This window comes from Panthera leo, chromosome F3, assembly GCF_018350215.1.
Source record: "Panthera leo isolate Ple1 chromosome F3, P.leo_Ple1_pat1.1, whole genome shotgun sequence".
Classification (NCBI taxonomy): Eukaryota; Metazoa; Chordata; class Mammalia; order Carnivora; family Felidae; genus Panthera; species Panthera leo.
In genome coordinates this window covers 59,371,401-59,384,691 of record NC_056696.1, presented here as the reverse complement: position 1 = coordinate 59,384,691, position 13,291 = coordinate 59,371,401, and the positions used below count along the sequence as shown (strand labels likewise).

General features: G+C 46.0%; 1 protein-coding gene across 10 annotated transcripts in view; it reads right to left on the bottom strand.

Moving 5' to 3' along the window:
• Positions 1-1,939: 1,939 nt before the first annotated feature.
• The window catches only part of MIA3 (MIA SH3 domain ER export factor 3), a 54,396-nt gene continuing 43,044 nt past the window's right edge, over positions 1,940-13,291 (bottom strand). For 3 of the 10 annotated variants that reach the window (XM_042925353.1, XM_042925358.1, XM_042925356.1), the window contains 13 exons: positions 12,840-12,895; positions 12,659-12,749; positions 12,406-12,544; positions 7,708-7,809; positions 6,988-7,048; positions 6,841-6,876; positions 6,697-6,764; positions 6,477-6,577; positions 6,178-6,315; positions 5,400-5,468; positions 5,212-5,294; positions 3,389-3,539; positions 1,940-2,505 (listed from right to left, as the gene is read on the bottom strand). In XM_042925353.1, coding sequence (XP_042781287.1) covers positions 2,195-2,505; positions 3,389-3,539; positions 5,212-5,294; positions 5,400-5,468; positions 6,178-6,315; positions 6,477-6,577; positions 6,697-6,764; positions 6,841-6,876; positions 6,988-7,048; positions 7,708-7,809; positions 12,406-12,544; positions 12,659-12,749; positions 12,840-12,895 — 1,406 coding nt within the window. In that variant the 3' untranslated portion in view covers positions 1,940-2,194. Of the gene's footprint in view, positions 2,506-3,388; positions 3,540-5,007; positions 5,080-5,211; positions 5,295-5,399; positions 5,469-6,177; positions 6,316-6,476; positions 6,578-6,696; positions 6,765-6,840; positions 6,877-6,987; positions 7,049-7,707; positions 7,810-12,405; positions 12,545-12,658; positions 12,750-12,839; positions 12,896-13,291 lie in introns of all 10 variants that reach the window. The other 7 variants (XM_042925354.1, XM_042925357.1, XM_042925361.1 and 4 more) reach the window with 4 other exon arrangements.

The following is a 13,291-nucleotide window of genomic DNA, read 5'->3' as shown; positions in this document are numbered from 1 at the left end:
TAATTCAGACCCGAACGGAATGACAGAACAAGTGATCACCTCGAAGCAGTAGACCCAGAACACGGTGCTTCCCACCAACTACTTTTCACTTTCCAATGAAAAAACTCAGCTACTGAACGGTCGCTGTGGTCGAGATGCTTTCAGGCCGAAACACGGCTGCCTCAGAAACGAGATGGGTTTAGCCACTAAGCCCAGATCCACGCTTAGCCGGTGACGGCTTCCGGAACGGCTGGAGCCCAGGGACCCCCTCCCCCACCTCCACCCCCCCAGGCGCTGGGCTCCCCTGGACCGTGCTGCGGCGGCGGCGGTGCCGTCCGAGGCTGGGCTGGGCGCCGACTACGGCAGGCTCACAGCGGCTCGGGTGAGCGGTAGGTACTCGAGTTGCTCTACAGGTCACGGACTGTGCAGAAATAGGAGATACAGGACAGACCCCGGAAAAAGTTCGCGGCAAAAAAGACTGGCTCTGATTTTAAAATAGATCTAATGCACCTTTCCTACTTGCTTCTCTCTCCTAGCAGGTATGACCTATATTCTAATACTATATACGAGACATCGTATGAACTGCCTAATTTTTGTGTCCAGAGACCGACATATTCAAAAGTTGCATTTGCGGACTTAATCGTATTTTACCCAGTTAAAAACAACCTATGCGATTAAGTATGGAGGTGTTCCTCTTACGTTTCCTCTCTTGACATGAAATGGGAAGACCTACATATGAATTCTCTTCCTGCGGAACTACTTCTGTATTCCTTAAGAATTTTGAAGAGTGGTCTTCTTTCAATGGTTATCTTCCTAAAGTGGTATTTCTTAGTTTAGTACAAAGAGAGATCTTTGTTTCACAGCTAAGCTTTAGTTTTTATTTCATAGCGTGTTGTTAGTACATTAAATTTACGACAAGTCATGGTCTAGGTTTCAGTAGTATCAGGATGTCACAGGACTTCGGAGAAGGGGAAAGCATAGCCTCAGTAGTGAATACCAGCCTTTTCTAATTTTGATTAAATCGTAAACGTTGTTTCAAAGACGTGGCATAGAAATGGGGATAGTTAGGACTTTAAATATGGCATAATCCCAGATTCGTAGGCTTACCGATTTTCAAATCTAAGTGCCAACATTCCAGTCTTGATGTGGGAGTGGTTGGTAATCAACAGGAAGAACTGAGGTCCTAAACCACCCTTTCTCAGAGTAGTGCCCTCTTCCGATCCTTTCCCCCATATTCCTTGAAAACCAGAGGCAAAGGATGGGAGAAATACTACATTCTACTTTTTTAAAAAGAAATTTCCTTACTTCTTATGGTCACAACACATCCTGTTCAGTTTTCTGTTTTGCACCCTCAAAGCAAGAATGGTAAAGGTAACATCAGGTCAGACGACTCTTCCCCGATGGAAACTCATCCCCAGGAGAGCATTCTCACCCAGGCAACGAAAGTCACCGGAAAGCACACGGATGCCGTACAGTAAGGGCCCACAGGCCTCCCTGAAGGTCAAGGGAGACGCGCGGTTGTGGTGTTTCCAGGGGACGTTAGGCTGACCCCCCCCCCCACCCCCCCCCACAGTGAGCAGCAGGGAGCTTGCCGCCGGGTCACGACTCCAGCTCTGGGAGCCCGTGTTTACATGGTTCCAAGATGGCACAGTCCTCGTGAGAAAGCAATCCAATGAATCGACAGACACTTGGGAAATACTAATAACCAAATTTTTATGAACTATTACTACAAAGAACTTCAGCAAGAAGGGAGAGTTAATGATCTTTTAGTAAACATTTTTAGCGTAACAGTCTTTGCGACCAGATATTTTAAAAAACCAAGCTTATAAACACCATTGCTCTGTATTCAACTGGTGCACACTAAAAACAGGATAATAAATGGAAATACATGTTCTAGCATTTCCACAGGAAATGTTCATATTTCTCAGGACTCTAAATCATGGAGCAGTTACGCGCTACGTTAACTAGAACACAGGTATTCTTTATTGCACATTTCAAGGTTGTCAGAAGGCTCTAGCTTATGAGGTGGTTTTTATTTAGGGGGGTAAATGGTATTTTTCAATTGTTTGGCTCAAAAATGCACACTGCCAGGGCAGCTTGGTTCTAAAAACATACCTTTTAAAATAAACTTCTGGATTCTGAAGCCAATGAAATCCTTTACCGTAACCAATGTGCCCAGCCCACTTTCTCTCAGACTGAACGTCAGAGGTCAGAGTTACGGGCTCTGTTTTAAAGCCTGTGAACAGTCCGGGCTGCTGCTCTGTGAGGCAGCGGGGGGCTCGTCTCTGGAGCCAGAAGGCAGGAAGTCTCTTGCAGCAGGTGGAGGCGGATAATCCTGGGGGCCGTGGGTTGGCGGTGGTGGTCGAGTACCGGGAATAAAGTACTCTCTCGGGCCAAGAGAGCCTAAAGGTCTAAAAGGTGTGTGTCCCGGGAGAAATTCTCGAGGGTCGAGAGGCGGGTCCCGCTTCCCAGGTGGAATGCCCGGCGCGTATTCCCTCAAGCCTAGTGGTGGACGTAAGCCAGGACCTGGAAAGAGTAAGTCACGTAAAAGCACGCGAACACACGTGGGCACGTCAGTCTTTAATTTCTCACAACTTGAGAAGCCAGGTGGCGGCACCCGCACTTCAGGCAGGAGGCAAAGTGAAGTTCTAGGCCGACGGCCGGCCGGCCAGCCAGGAAACAACACAAGCAGGATCTAGACGTGCCTCGACCTAGCTTGTGTGTTTTCTGTCCCACAGTTCTGCCAGCTCTGTCTCACAAGGGCTTGGTTTGTACTTGAAAGCACCGTGTGTCACAGCAAGAAGACAGACTGAAATAAGGGCTTTACTGCAACAAAGAAGTGTGACAGGACCATCTCCCTGTCTGCTGCCGTGTCAAAACTTCAGGCAGTAGCTCAGCATCCACCCGACACGCCACCAGACCCGGGAGCCTGCCCCACCGGGGAAAGGCCTTCTGGCCACCCCCCAATTAAATGCTCCCTTCTCTTAGAGCTAACGCTGCCCTACCCGTGATTCCCAAGGTGGGGACTGAAGGTTCAATCTCTCTCTCCTACCGTCTATGATCCCCTGCATATCCTTCCATCGTGGTGATTACAAGCTTTGTTTCCTGACCGATGTCTGTGGTCCAGAGGACACTGTAAACTCTTGAGCTGGGAGAGGGAGTTCTATCCATCTGCAGAAGTAGTATTTCTGGCTTTCTAGAAATCTCTCTGGTCTATGAGATACCTACTGCCCATCTCCGTATAGGAGGACTGTGCAGCCCCCAACGTGCCCAAAAGAAAGCGTACTCAGCTTGCTTTGCCCTTTTAGTAGATGGCCCTGTAAAAGCCACTATTAAAATTTCAACAAGGAACAGAGAGAAAAGATGAATTCCACTCTACAAGTCAATTACTACCATTCAATTACCGTACCAAATGGTGGGGGCAGCGGCCGAGGCCCGAAAGGCCCGCAGAGCGGGGGTGGCGGTCCGTATCGAGTGGGGGGTGGTAGAGGGCCTCCCACGGGCGAGCTCATGAGGGGCACCCCTGGGAAAGGAGGAGGCCCTTTTGCAGCCATAGGAACCTGCGGAGCAGAAGCAGTTAAAATTCTGGAAGACTCGGGTATAACACACACAAGCACCAACACCAATAAAAGCTGAGACCCAACGAAGCAGAGGTCAGGCACCTGTCCAAAGGACAACCAGTGTGACAAAGCTTTACCCCTCCCGTCTCTTCCCACTGGCAGCTCAGGCAGGTTAAAGGGATGACCCAGGAGCTAACACCTTCCCTGTCCTATTACTGCTAGAATACGCAAGGCGGAGAAAGCAAGAGGACTGCTGAAGGACATTAACAGAGGTGACTGCTAAGAAATCCTACCACAAACACCACAATCCATTCCTAGGGCAACCCCTTCACCCCATGTCCTTCCCATTGCCACAACAGGGCACTATTTCCATACTAAGCATGGACAGAACAAGGGGCTGAAAAACCCGCTTTCTACACATGTGACAATAGCCACCATTCAGCGTGCCTTCAATTTCATGTATTTAATCTGCAGATCTCTCAATCTCCAAGTATGAACATCCTGTTTTAAACATGAAGGAACAGAGACACAAAGTATTAATTTGCTGAAGGCCACACGGCATGTAAACAGCCAGGCTGCCATTCAGGATCACGTCTGCCTGGCCTCCCCCGCCTACCGGCACTTCTGCTCCCCCAACCTAACAAAGGAGCCTCTACTCTCTGAAGTCTACTCCAGGGTTTCAGATCTTGTCCAAGACGCCCATGGATAAAAAGACCTCAAGAGACGCATGTCCCTCGAGTCCTGCACGGAAACTTAGAGAAGCAATGTTCTCCATACAGGGAGGCAGGTGGAGCTCTCATATTTACCTTCATTCACCAGTAATGCTGTGCTTTCTCATTAGAGACCCTGACCTCCTTTCCTGTGGGAAAATGGGTTGGAAATTCTAGACGACCACGCATACTCTGATTTCCACACAGAGAAGCACCGTGAGGACCGGTGTGGCTCTGGTAGAGAACACGCTCGTGTGAACGTAACCGAAGGGTACTGCTGGAAACCCACACGGCAGGTAAGGACAGATCTCCACCGGTGAGGATTTCACCTGCAGCAAACATTCTTCCCTTGCCAGTCCGTAATTTCAGATTACTCAAGACAGCGTCTGCCTAGCGTACAACTGGAGATATTCTTAAATGCCACACTTGGTGTGACGGTGAATTCTATATAGAGTTACTTTCCTTCGCCTCACAACACTTAACGCCGAGGCACACACAATGCAAAGCTGGAGTGGGGGCTTTCCACATTCTTTAGTTCATTACAAGAGATGTTCTGAACAGGTGAACGGCCTAACCAAAACAGGCAAAAGGAGGAAAACCAACCAGTCAGATTTCAGCAACCCAGCAACACTTTCAAGTCAAAGACGACAAGATCAATACTGCCATGCAATTTAAAGCCAAGCAGATTAGTGTCTGCTTCCCTTCCAGAAATACACCAAGTACAAGCTCAGTTCAGTCCTCGACCTCTAAGTACTTACTACTACCGACTGCTCAGCCACAGATGGAATGCTGGGAGCTGAGGGGCCTTCGGGGTCTTGGGCAACAGTTTGCTTTTTAAAAAAATAAATGAGATACTACAGATATAACAGGCACACAGATGGATGATGCAGAGAGAGGATGTTGCAGAAGTTCAGTGTTTGCTGAAATACCTAGTTACGACTCAGAACACCTGCAGAACTTACCTTGCCTTCATCCATCACCTTAGTAGGGGAAGAGCTTCTCGAGCTGCTGTTCGCCATGGGAGCTGCACCGGGTCCTGGATCTGCTGAAGGCCAGAGAAAGGACTTAGATTTATCCTGCCTTATCTTCGCCCCGAGGAAGAGTAAGAAACCCTGGGATTTTAGACTCTCAACACACTCAGATCCCTTACCAGAGGCAGAGGGTTTCCCAGATGCCTCAGATGACCATCGAGGACGAGGTGGAGGCCCGTCCACTGATCCTTGAGAGAGAAAGAACAGAGCCCTTGTATGGGTTTTTCAGAAGAAACGGACCAATTGTGGACAGGTCAGGGTTCAACTCTACCTAGAAAGCAACATTAAAAACAGGTCTCCTAATACACATGAGGGGAGATCCCAAACTTACAGACTTAAAGGATTAAGGCGAGCTGTCTGACGGAAAGAACAGCAAGAAAACGTACGTTAACAGCACCGGCAGGGACTTTGGGCTACAGGCCTGCCGCAGCGGCACACACTGACGGTTTTCAGTGTGTGTAATCTGACCTCCGTACCTTGCCAAGCATTACAGACGTATTTTAAGAAATAGGTACAGCATGGTATATTAATGGGCTGTAAATTATAAAGTCTTTTATAGCTACTTTTACAATACTCCAGGGAGGAACCCCATAGAAATTTAAAGATAAAGGCTTATACTTTGCAGTGAAGAATTCAAAAGCAAAAAAATGATATTTATCGTTACATAGTCTATATTTTTATGTATTTATATGTTACATTAATGTTAATAATAAACTCTTTCTGTTCTAAAGCAGGTCTTACAGCAGACTATTTATTCAGCAAGACAAATTAAGAATTTTTTTCTCTATACCGAGCAGACCCAAATTCTAAAATGTTGTTTGCATTAGAATTCTCAAAAGATGGGGGGAAAACCTCTAGGAGCCCCAGTTTACTGCGAGGTAAAATGTGAATGCTCACCGAATTCACTTCTAGGCATGTCTCTTCGATTGAGGGTAGCAGAGAGCGGTCTGGCAGGCGGGTCAGCCGTCGGGGGAGGGGAGCACTCCCCCCCACTCACAGGAGATGGACCAAAAGAGCCATTCTGGCTCAGAGAACCTGACGATGACAGTGCCCTGTTACCACTCTGAGGCCACCTTTCTTTACTGAGTTCTTGGGGTTACTTCTAGGGCATCATAACTAAGACACACAGAAATAAAATGTGATTTCTGTACATTTTGACCACAACCTCGAGTGCTGCCCTTTCAAAGTGCTGCTACCTCTCCATGGAGGGTTCTGGGCGCTGGGTCTTCCCGGCCGTGGCTTCACAATCACGGGCTCTTCCTGCAGCACTGCCATCTTCTGGGTTAATTCCAGTAACCTGGATGCGGAGGGAAAATGGACTCACATATGAAATACAAAACTCCCCCATGCGATAACCAGAAGCACAGCCTGTAATAACCCTAAAACGCACTGAAAACGCAATTCAGTATCCCATACTTGTGTCTCAGGTTGGCAGCTTCCCTCTTCTCCTCAGCGATAGCTCTTTCTGCAGCACGAGCCTTGAGCTGTTGGAGAAAACAAGATCCAAATCAGTTGTGGTGGGCCACACACAAAATAAAGGAAAGGAAAAACAAATCTTACCCAGTTATCATGAGCTTTCTTCTCGTGAGTAGCAATCTGGAAAAGACAACACATCAAAAGCTGTGTTTAGGGACTCGTTTAACAGGCACTACAATAGTCCACTAGCTACCAAAGAATTCTGCAGCTCTAGGGCAGTATGGTAATTACCTGGGTTTTAAACGAGCGCTCGGTTTTCTGTAATTCATCCTCCATTTCTTGAATTCTGCGCCTAAGAATCACACTTGCGTTTATCAATTAAAGTGCAACTAAAGAATAGTTTCAACAGTCTCACCACACCCCCTTGACTGTAACACCTGCACTCCTGCGGGCTCCGGGCTCCATCCACAGCCTCGTGGTCATAAGAAGAGCATAAGATGATCAAAACTAATATTAATTTCCCTACTATTTACCAGCTGGAGATTCTGAGTTGATACGCTAATCTTACGACTGTTCCTCGATGTTCTCAAGCAATTCTGCTAAAGATATCTTTCTCCTCCATTAAGTATAGCCACGGAAGATCTCCCAGAGCTGCCACCCCTGAGTCTATCAAATGGCACAATCGCTTTCATGATTTCTGCTACATCATTACAGCAAACAGCCTTCCGAAAACAATTACTCCAACACACAAAACCCCCCGGAACCGTTGGCATGAACCAAGTTCCCTTACGGTCTTGCCAGTATTGGGTATAAAGAAAGTCTGTTAATGTGACGTTTTTTCCTTTGTTAACCTAAATTTTTTTTTTCCCTCACATGAATTAACTGTACTTACACCCTTTGACCGTTTATTTATGTTCTGGGCTACTTTGTTCTACACACTGTAACATGTTTTTTTAAGAAGCCAACAGTAGTTTCCCCAGTCGCTGACCCCTCTTTCGAAGCTGAACTCACTTGTACGTTTTTACTTCCTCTGCAGCCAAAAGCGCCTTTTCATCTGCAGCTGACAGCCGCTGCTCTCGGTCTTGCCGCTCATACTCTTCTTGACTCAGTTTCCTAAGACAAAATCGGTCGTCAGTCGAAAGTGTTTGTCTTCCCAGTGGCTTGAATGCCTCTAAGCACACATCACCTTCCCCTCCTCTCTAAAACACGCAGCAGACGTACAAAGTCAGGAGAGAGCTCAAACCTGCCATTCAAGGATAAAAAAATCAATCTCTAGCCTGTTGGCAAATCACCTGCACTTTCTAATGTCTCATAATTCTTCACTCACCAGTAAAGAAATGTCAAAAACTCTACATGCCCAGGGACAAGTTCCTTGTGCTTAACACAGTGAAAGCCCACTTCCCTGTGGAAGGCCCGGGCTGCTCAACCTCACACAGGTAAGCTTCAGGTAAAGCAAGCGATCATTACTTCTCTTATTTCTACCACAGGAAACCTATAGTTACTTTCCTTATTGCTATCATGGAAGGACTGCTTCTCAATCCGAGACGGGTACCACAATAAGAGAGTCGGCCAAAGAAGGCCTTTTAGAACATGTCTTGTAACCCATGCAATTAACCACAGAACATTCCCACACTTCAGATATGGAACACCTACTACCTATTTCAACGGAATTGTGATTTGAGAACAATCTCAGAACTGGCAATGTCTAGTGAATAAAACAGATAAAGAATCCCAGATGTTGCATTATCAGGATATTACCTACTGGAAACTGGTTTTAACCCAATTAACCTTCAAACTCAAGATGTTAATCTACTATAAAACAGACTGCAATGGCAGCAATGTTTAAAGGTTTAAAAATGCTGTTCTCAGGGCGCCTGGGTGGTTCAAGTCAGTTAAGCATAGAACTTCAGCTCAGGTCATGATCTCAGTTTATGAGTTCAAGCCGTACTTCAGGTGAGCATAAGGCCTGTATCGGGTGAGCCCCACTTCTCTCTCCCTCTCTTCCCTCATGAGAGTCTGTCTCTCTCCCTCTCACTCACTTGTGCCCTCTCTTTCTCAAAAAACATAAAAATAAAAATGCTATTCTCGTTGCCCTTGTACATCTTTGCCCGTAAGTCTAATTCAAAAAACACTTAACTTGAAACTTAAATTTCTATGAATCAGAAGCAAAATGAGAAGAGCTATAGTTAAAGGGTTTAATAACAGGAAAGAGAAGAAAGGTTTATATATTCTTTTATACTTAATACTCAGCAAAATATCGTATGAGTGGCTATGATATATTGGTTACCTAGTAAGACGCTAAGTCAAAAGTATGAGCAAAGTACTCTCCCTGCACTAACAAAGCTCACAGTTTACCGTGTAAAAGATGCACATAACAAGAGGAAAATCCCTGTCTCTGGCTTAGGAAGAGATGTGAGAAAAGATGAGTCAATGTTTTTTCCAGTGATGAAGGAGTTGGTCTGAGAATACTGAGAACGATTAGAACACTGGACAAAAACATAAAAAATGTGCGTGGAGGCATCAGAGAGCTAATGTATTAGCTAACAAGTGAATATATGAGACCAAGTACCAGGAGGAAGAGGAATCTCAGAATTACAAGAAAGCCTGGTATCTGAAGCCACCTTTTCCCCAGGTTCATCCCACACACTGAAGACAACAGAGACCTTAGGAGACTGAGCATAGCTTTCAACGGACCCTGGGTTCTAAGAAAAATAAGTGGAGTTCAAGGTTACCAATGACGGGGACCCCCAGTAAAAGCCCTAGGGTTTGGGTTGAGACTCGAAAGAGCTATGCAGACAGGCAATACAGTGTCCTTTGAAGGGATGAGGCCATTTCCGAAGGATCTGAATTGCTGACTATATTAAAAATCAAATGACCACGTGCTAGAAATAAACTCCCATCTTTTCTGTAGGAAAATCACATCACCCCTCTCATTTCCTCTACAATTAATACACAATTTCTGCCTCTCAATCATTGACCGGGCACTCTACAAGACATCGAGATCAAATTCTAAAAAACGAGGGATGGACCCATCAGGTACCCACACATGGGAATCATTACACACACATCAAAATAATTATGCCTTACATATTCAAGAAAGTAAAAGTCACAATTAACAGATGTTAACAGAAGAGAAACTATAAAACTGAAACACAGTCACTGACATGAACTGAATGACTTCAGCAGCTGATCTGGCAAGCAAAGTGAGATTTTAGCACACTGGGAGACAGGGCAGGTAAAAACCAATGCAGAATGAAGCAAATCCTGGTAAGAATGTAGGGGACACAGGGGAGATCATAAAAAACAGTGTAAATGGAATTTGAAAAGAAGACAGAATGAGGCAGAATACACAAGGACCCCCAAATCAAGAGGTGCCTACGACCCCAAGCAGCATAAATGCACACGAGATGGGGGAGGGCAGGGAAGCAGGGAGACCTGAGCACCTCCCGGTAAAGCTGCTGAAAGTCAGAAAGAATGACTGAGGGCAACAAGGGCAGGGGTGAGACGTGTGAACAAGGAAAAGAAGCCTGATCCTGGACTCCTCACAGAGACTATAAAACCGGCAAGTACCTGGTTGCTTCTACAGTGATGACATTAAGCGGCTGCGCACGCGGTGGGGGGGCCCTAACAGAGACACGCTCGCACAGACACACGGATCGAATCTGCCACTAAGGGACGTCCTTCAAGTAGAATGAACACGACCCCGAAGGAAAGACTGCAGGTGTGCAGACAACGAAGAACCACAGGAACTATGAATCTGTGCATCAACAGAAGGAACACTGGCCAGAAGGCAGTGCGACAAGACGGGAGAAACGTGTGGAGGGTAGGTGTCTAGAGAATTATTCGGACAGCATCTAAGGCAGGGGCTAAAGCCCAGAAAGAGGTAGATCCATTAATTCAGGTCAGACTTTGACAAGTTCAGGGTGTATGGTGTGGTCTTTCGGGTAATTAGCTGGAGAGGGGAATGGCAACCTGTAACTACCCAGTGTACACAGGGGAAAAGCAGAATTACTGAAAATATTCAAGCACCCCAAAGACAGAAAGAAGGAAGAAACAAAAGAACACAGAACAGGCCATCAATAGAAAGCAAACAGCAACAGGTAGATTTAAATCTAAACATATATTTAGGAGTTACGTTAGAAGAAAAGATGGGCACTCCCCCAGTCTCTTCAGCTACCTACCTATTTATTGTTGCAACTCACGTCGGAAAAGATTTGAAGGAACGTGAACTTTTCGGGAGGCAGAGGCTGCCAGGGGGAAATACTGCCAAAGGACCTTTCACTGCAGAGAAAGCAGCGCACACAGGCTCCAAGCGGCCACAGGGCAGGACGCGCCCCACGTCGCTACAAGACATGCACCCGAGAGGCAGCTCCCGCAACTGAGGGGAGTGCGCCACGTGCCCGCGACACAGTCCGGCACCGATCCACAAGACAGTGGAGCATTTCTCATAGACTGTAAGCACAGGAGGACACGAAGACTCGCGTTTTAGAAAGCTCACTCTGGGCTGAGACAGAATTCATCGGAGCCTGGAGGAGGGGGTGCAAGAAAGGGAAAGTGGGAAGAGGTGATGAGTCAGGGACTGGCAGGGAAGAGGATATGGGGACGAAGAGCGGGGTACAAGCCAGGCATGGTGACTCTGCGCGTGTCGGACGAACGGAATAAAGTAGTGCCACGATGACGATCGTCAAGAAAACAACTGCCGTTTAGGACATTCAGATTACTTCTGGTGGCAGAGAAGTGCTCTTTACAAAAGTAACGTAATGAGAAATATTTCTCTGAAAGAGGCCAGGTATTTAGAGGGCTGGCCTGAAAGAAATTTGGAAAATCTAAACTGATTGTGTGGTGAGCCAGGAGTTAGAGAAAACATCAGTGGTATGGTTTCCATGTTTAATGGCATCAGGCAATAGCAGCTCGAGCTTAAATTTCAAAAAGAGGAAGTATGCTTAGCAGGACGAGCCTTCTCAGAAATCCAGGATATGCCGAAGAGTAAAGCAGAGGAGCAAACCCATATGGCAACTGCCACTGACAAGCTATTTTTAGAGAACGCGGGTATTTTCATGGAGAAGAAAACGTAAAATGAACCGCAAAAGTGTCTTTCACAAGACACACCTAACTCCAAACCTGAGCTGTAGATTTCAGGAGATTAATGCCTAAACCTACACACCAATCCGGTATTTCGAGATTTAGAACTCCAAACGTCCTTGCCACAATTACACTGTGTAAAGTTTAATGTGAGCATCTGACTATATGAAGTCCAAAACTTAGAACACCTTCCTATAACTAAATATTCCTTCTGGAACATTTATTCTACTAAACATCATGTCCTACAAATCACTCAGGATTCTGAAAGTCTATACATTAAGAAGTAGTAGACCAAACACAGGACAGATCAGTTACTTAAATGCCACAAAAAAACAAAGTGAAGCTCGTGGTGGAGCCACGACAGGGAGCAGGTGGGTCTCCACACGGCAGGCACAGCGGTGACACCGGCACCGGGAAACTGCGCCGGCCACGATTTCAGATGACTGATTGGAATGGAAGAAAAATGCAAGTTATGGGAAACGAAAAAGAGACAAAGACCAATCTCTACTAACTACGATGGCAAAGCCCCACAAATAATGTTCACAAAAGACAGAATTCTGTCCAGGAGTCCCACGTTTGCTCACACAACACGACACGACAGCGAAGGGCGAGGCGTGAGCATCTTACTTCTGCAGAGCCATCTCCTTCTGCTGATACAGTTCGTTCAGAATCTCCACCTTCTGCCTCAGGGTTTTGCATTCGCCTTCCAGGCCGGCTTTGGCCGACTGCAGCGAACTGCGCTCCTCTTCCAATTTCTTTATCTGGTCTGTGAAGGATAAAACAGCTGGGCTGTGTGTGTACATGGAACTTGCAAACTGGGGGTGGAGGGATGCGAGAGGGGGTAAGAAACGCAGCACCTTCTTCTCAGGAAGGAGCCTACCTTCCAGGTTGCATTTAGTAGACATCGAGGCTCTAAGCTTAAATTGTAGAAGTTTTAGATCCTCTTCGACTACTGATATTGCAGTTTGCGTCTAAAAATTCCAAAAGAGCGAAATGGTCTTACAAGGGAGGCACAGTGAGAATTCACAGGCACTCATGGTACTCCGCAAAAAAGATCATACCCGAGAAATGTCCATCATCTGCTTAATTTGATTTTTCATCTTCTCATTCCGGTCACCTAAAATACAAAACGCTTTAATCGCTTTTTCCTCCTTTGCTTTTTAACTATATTTTCTTGATTTCTCCAAAAGTAAACAATTACAGTATTCAAACATTCAAAGGAAAACCAAATTAACCAATACAACTGATGAGGCTCCATGACTTTTAAAAGAATTGCAAACTTAGATTCAAAAAGTAAATTCCTAGTTTGCACAAGAAAAATGGTATCTGTGCCATTCTCAAACAAGAAGGGATGTGTGAATGAAGGCTCTTCTCTCTCAGGTCAGGTATCTTATTTATTATTCTTATTTTTTAAATCTACTTGTTTGTTTTGAGAAAGAGCATGTGCATGCACATGCACGCAGACACACACACACACACACACACACACACAGAGTGGAGGAGGGGTGAGGGG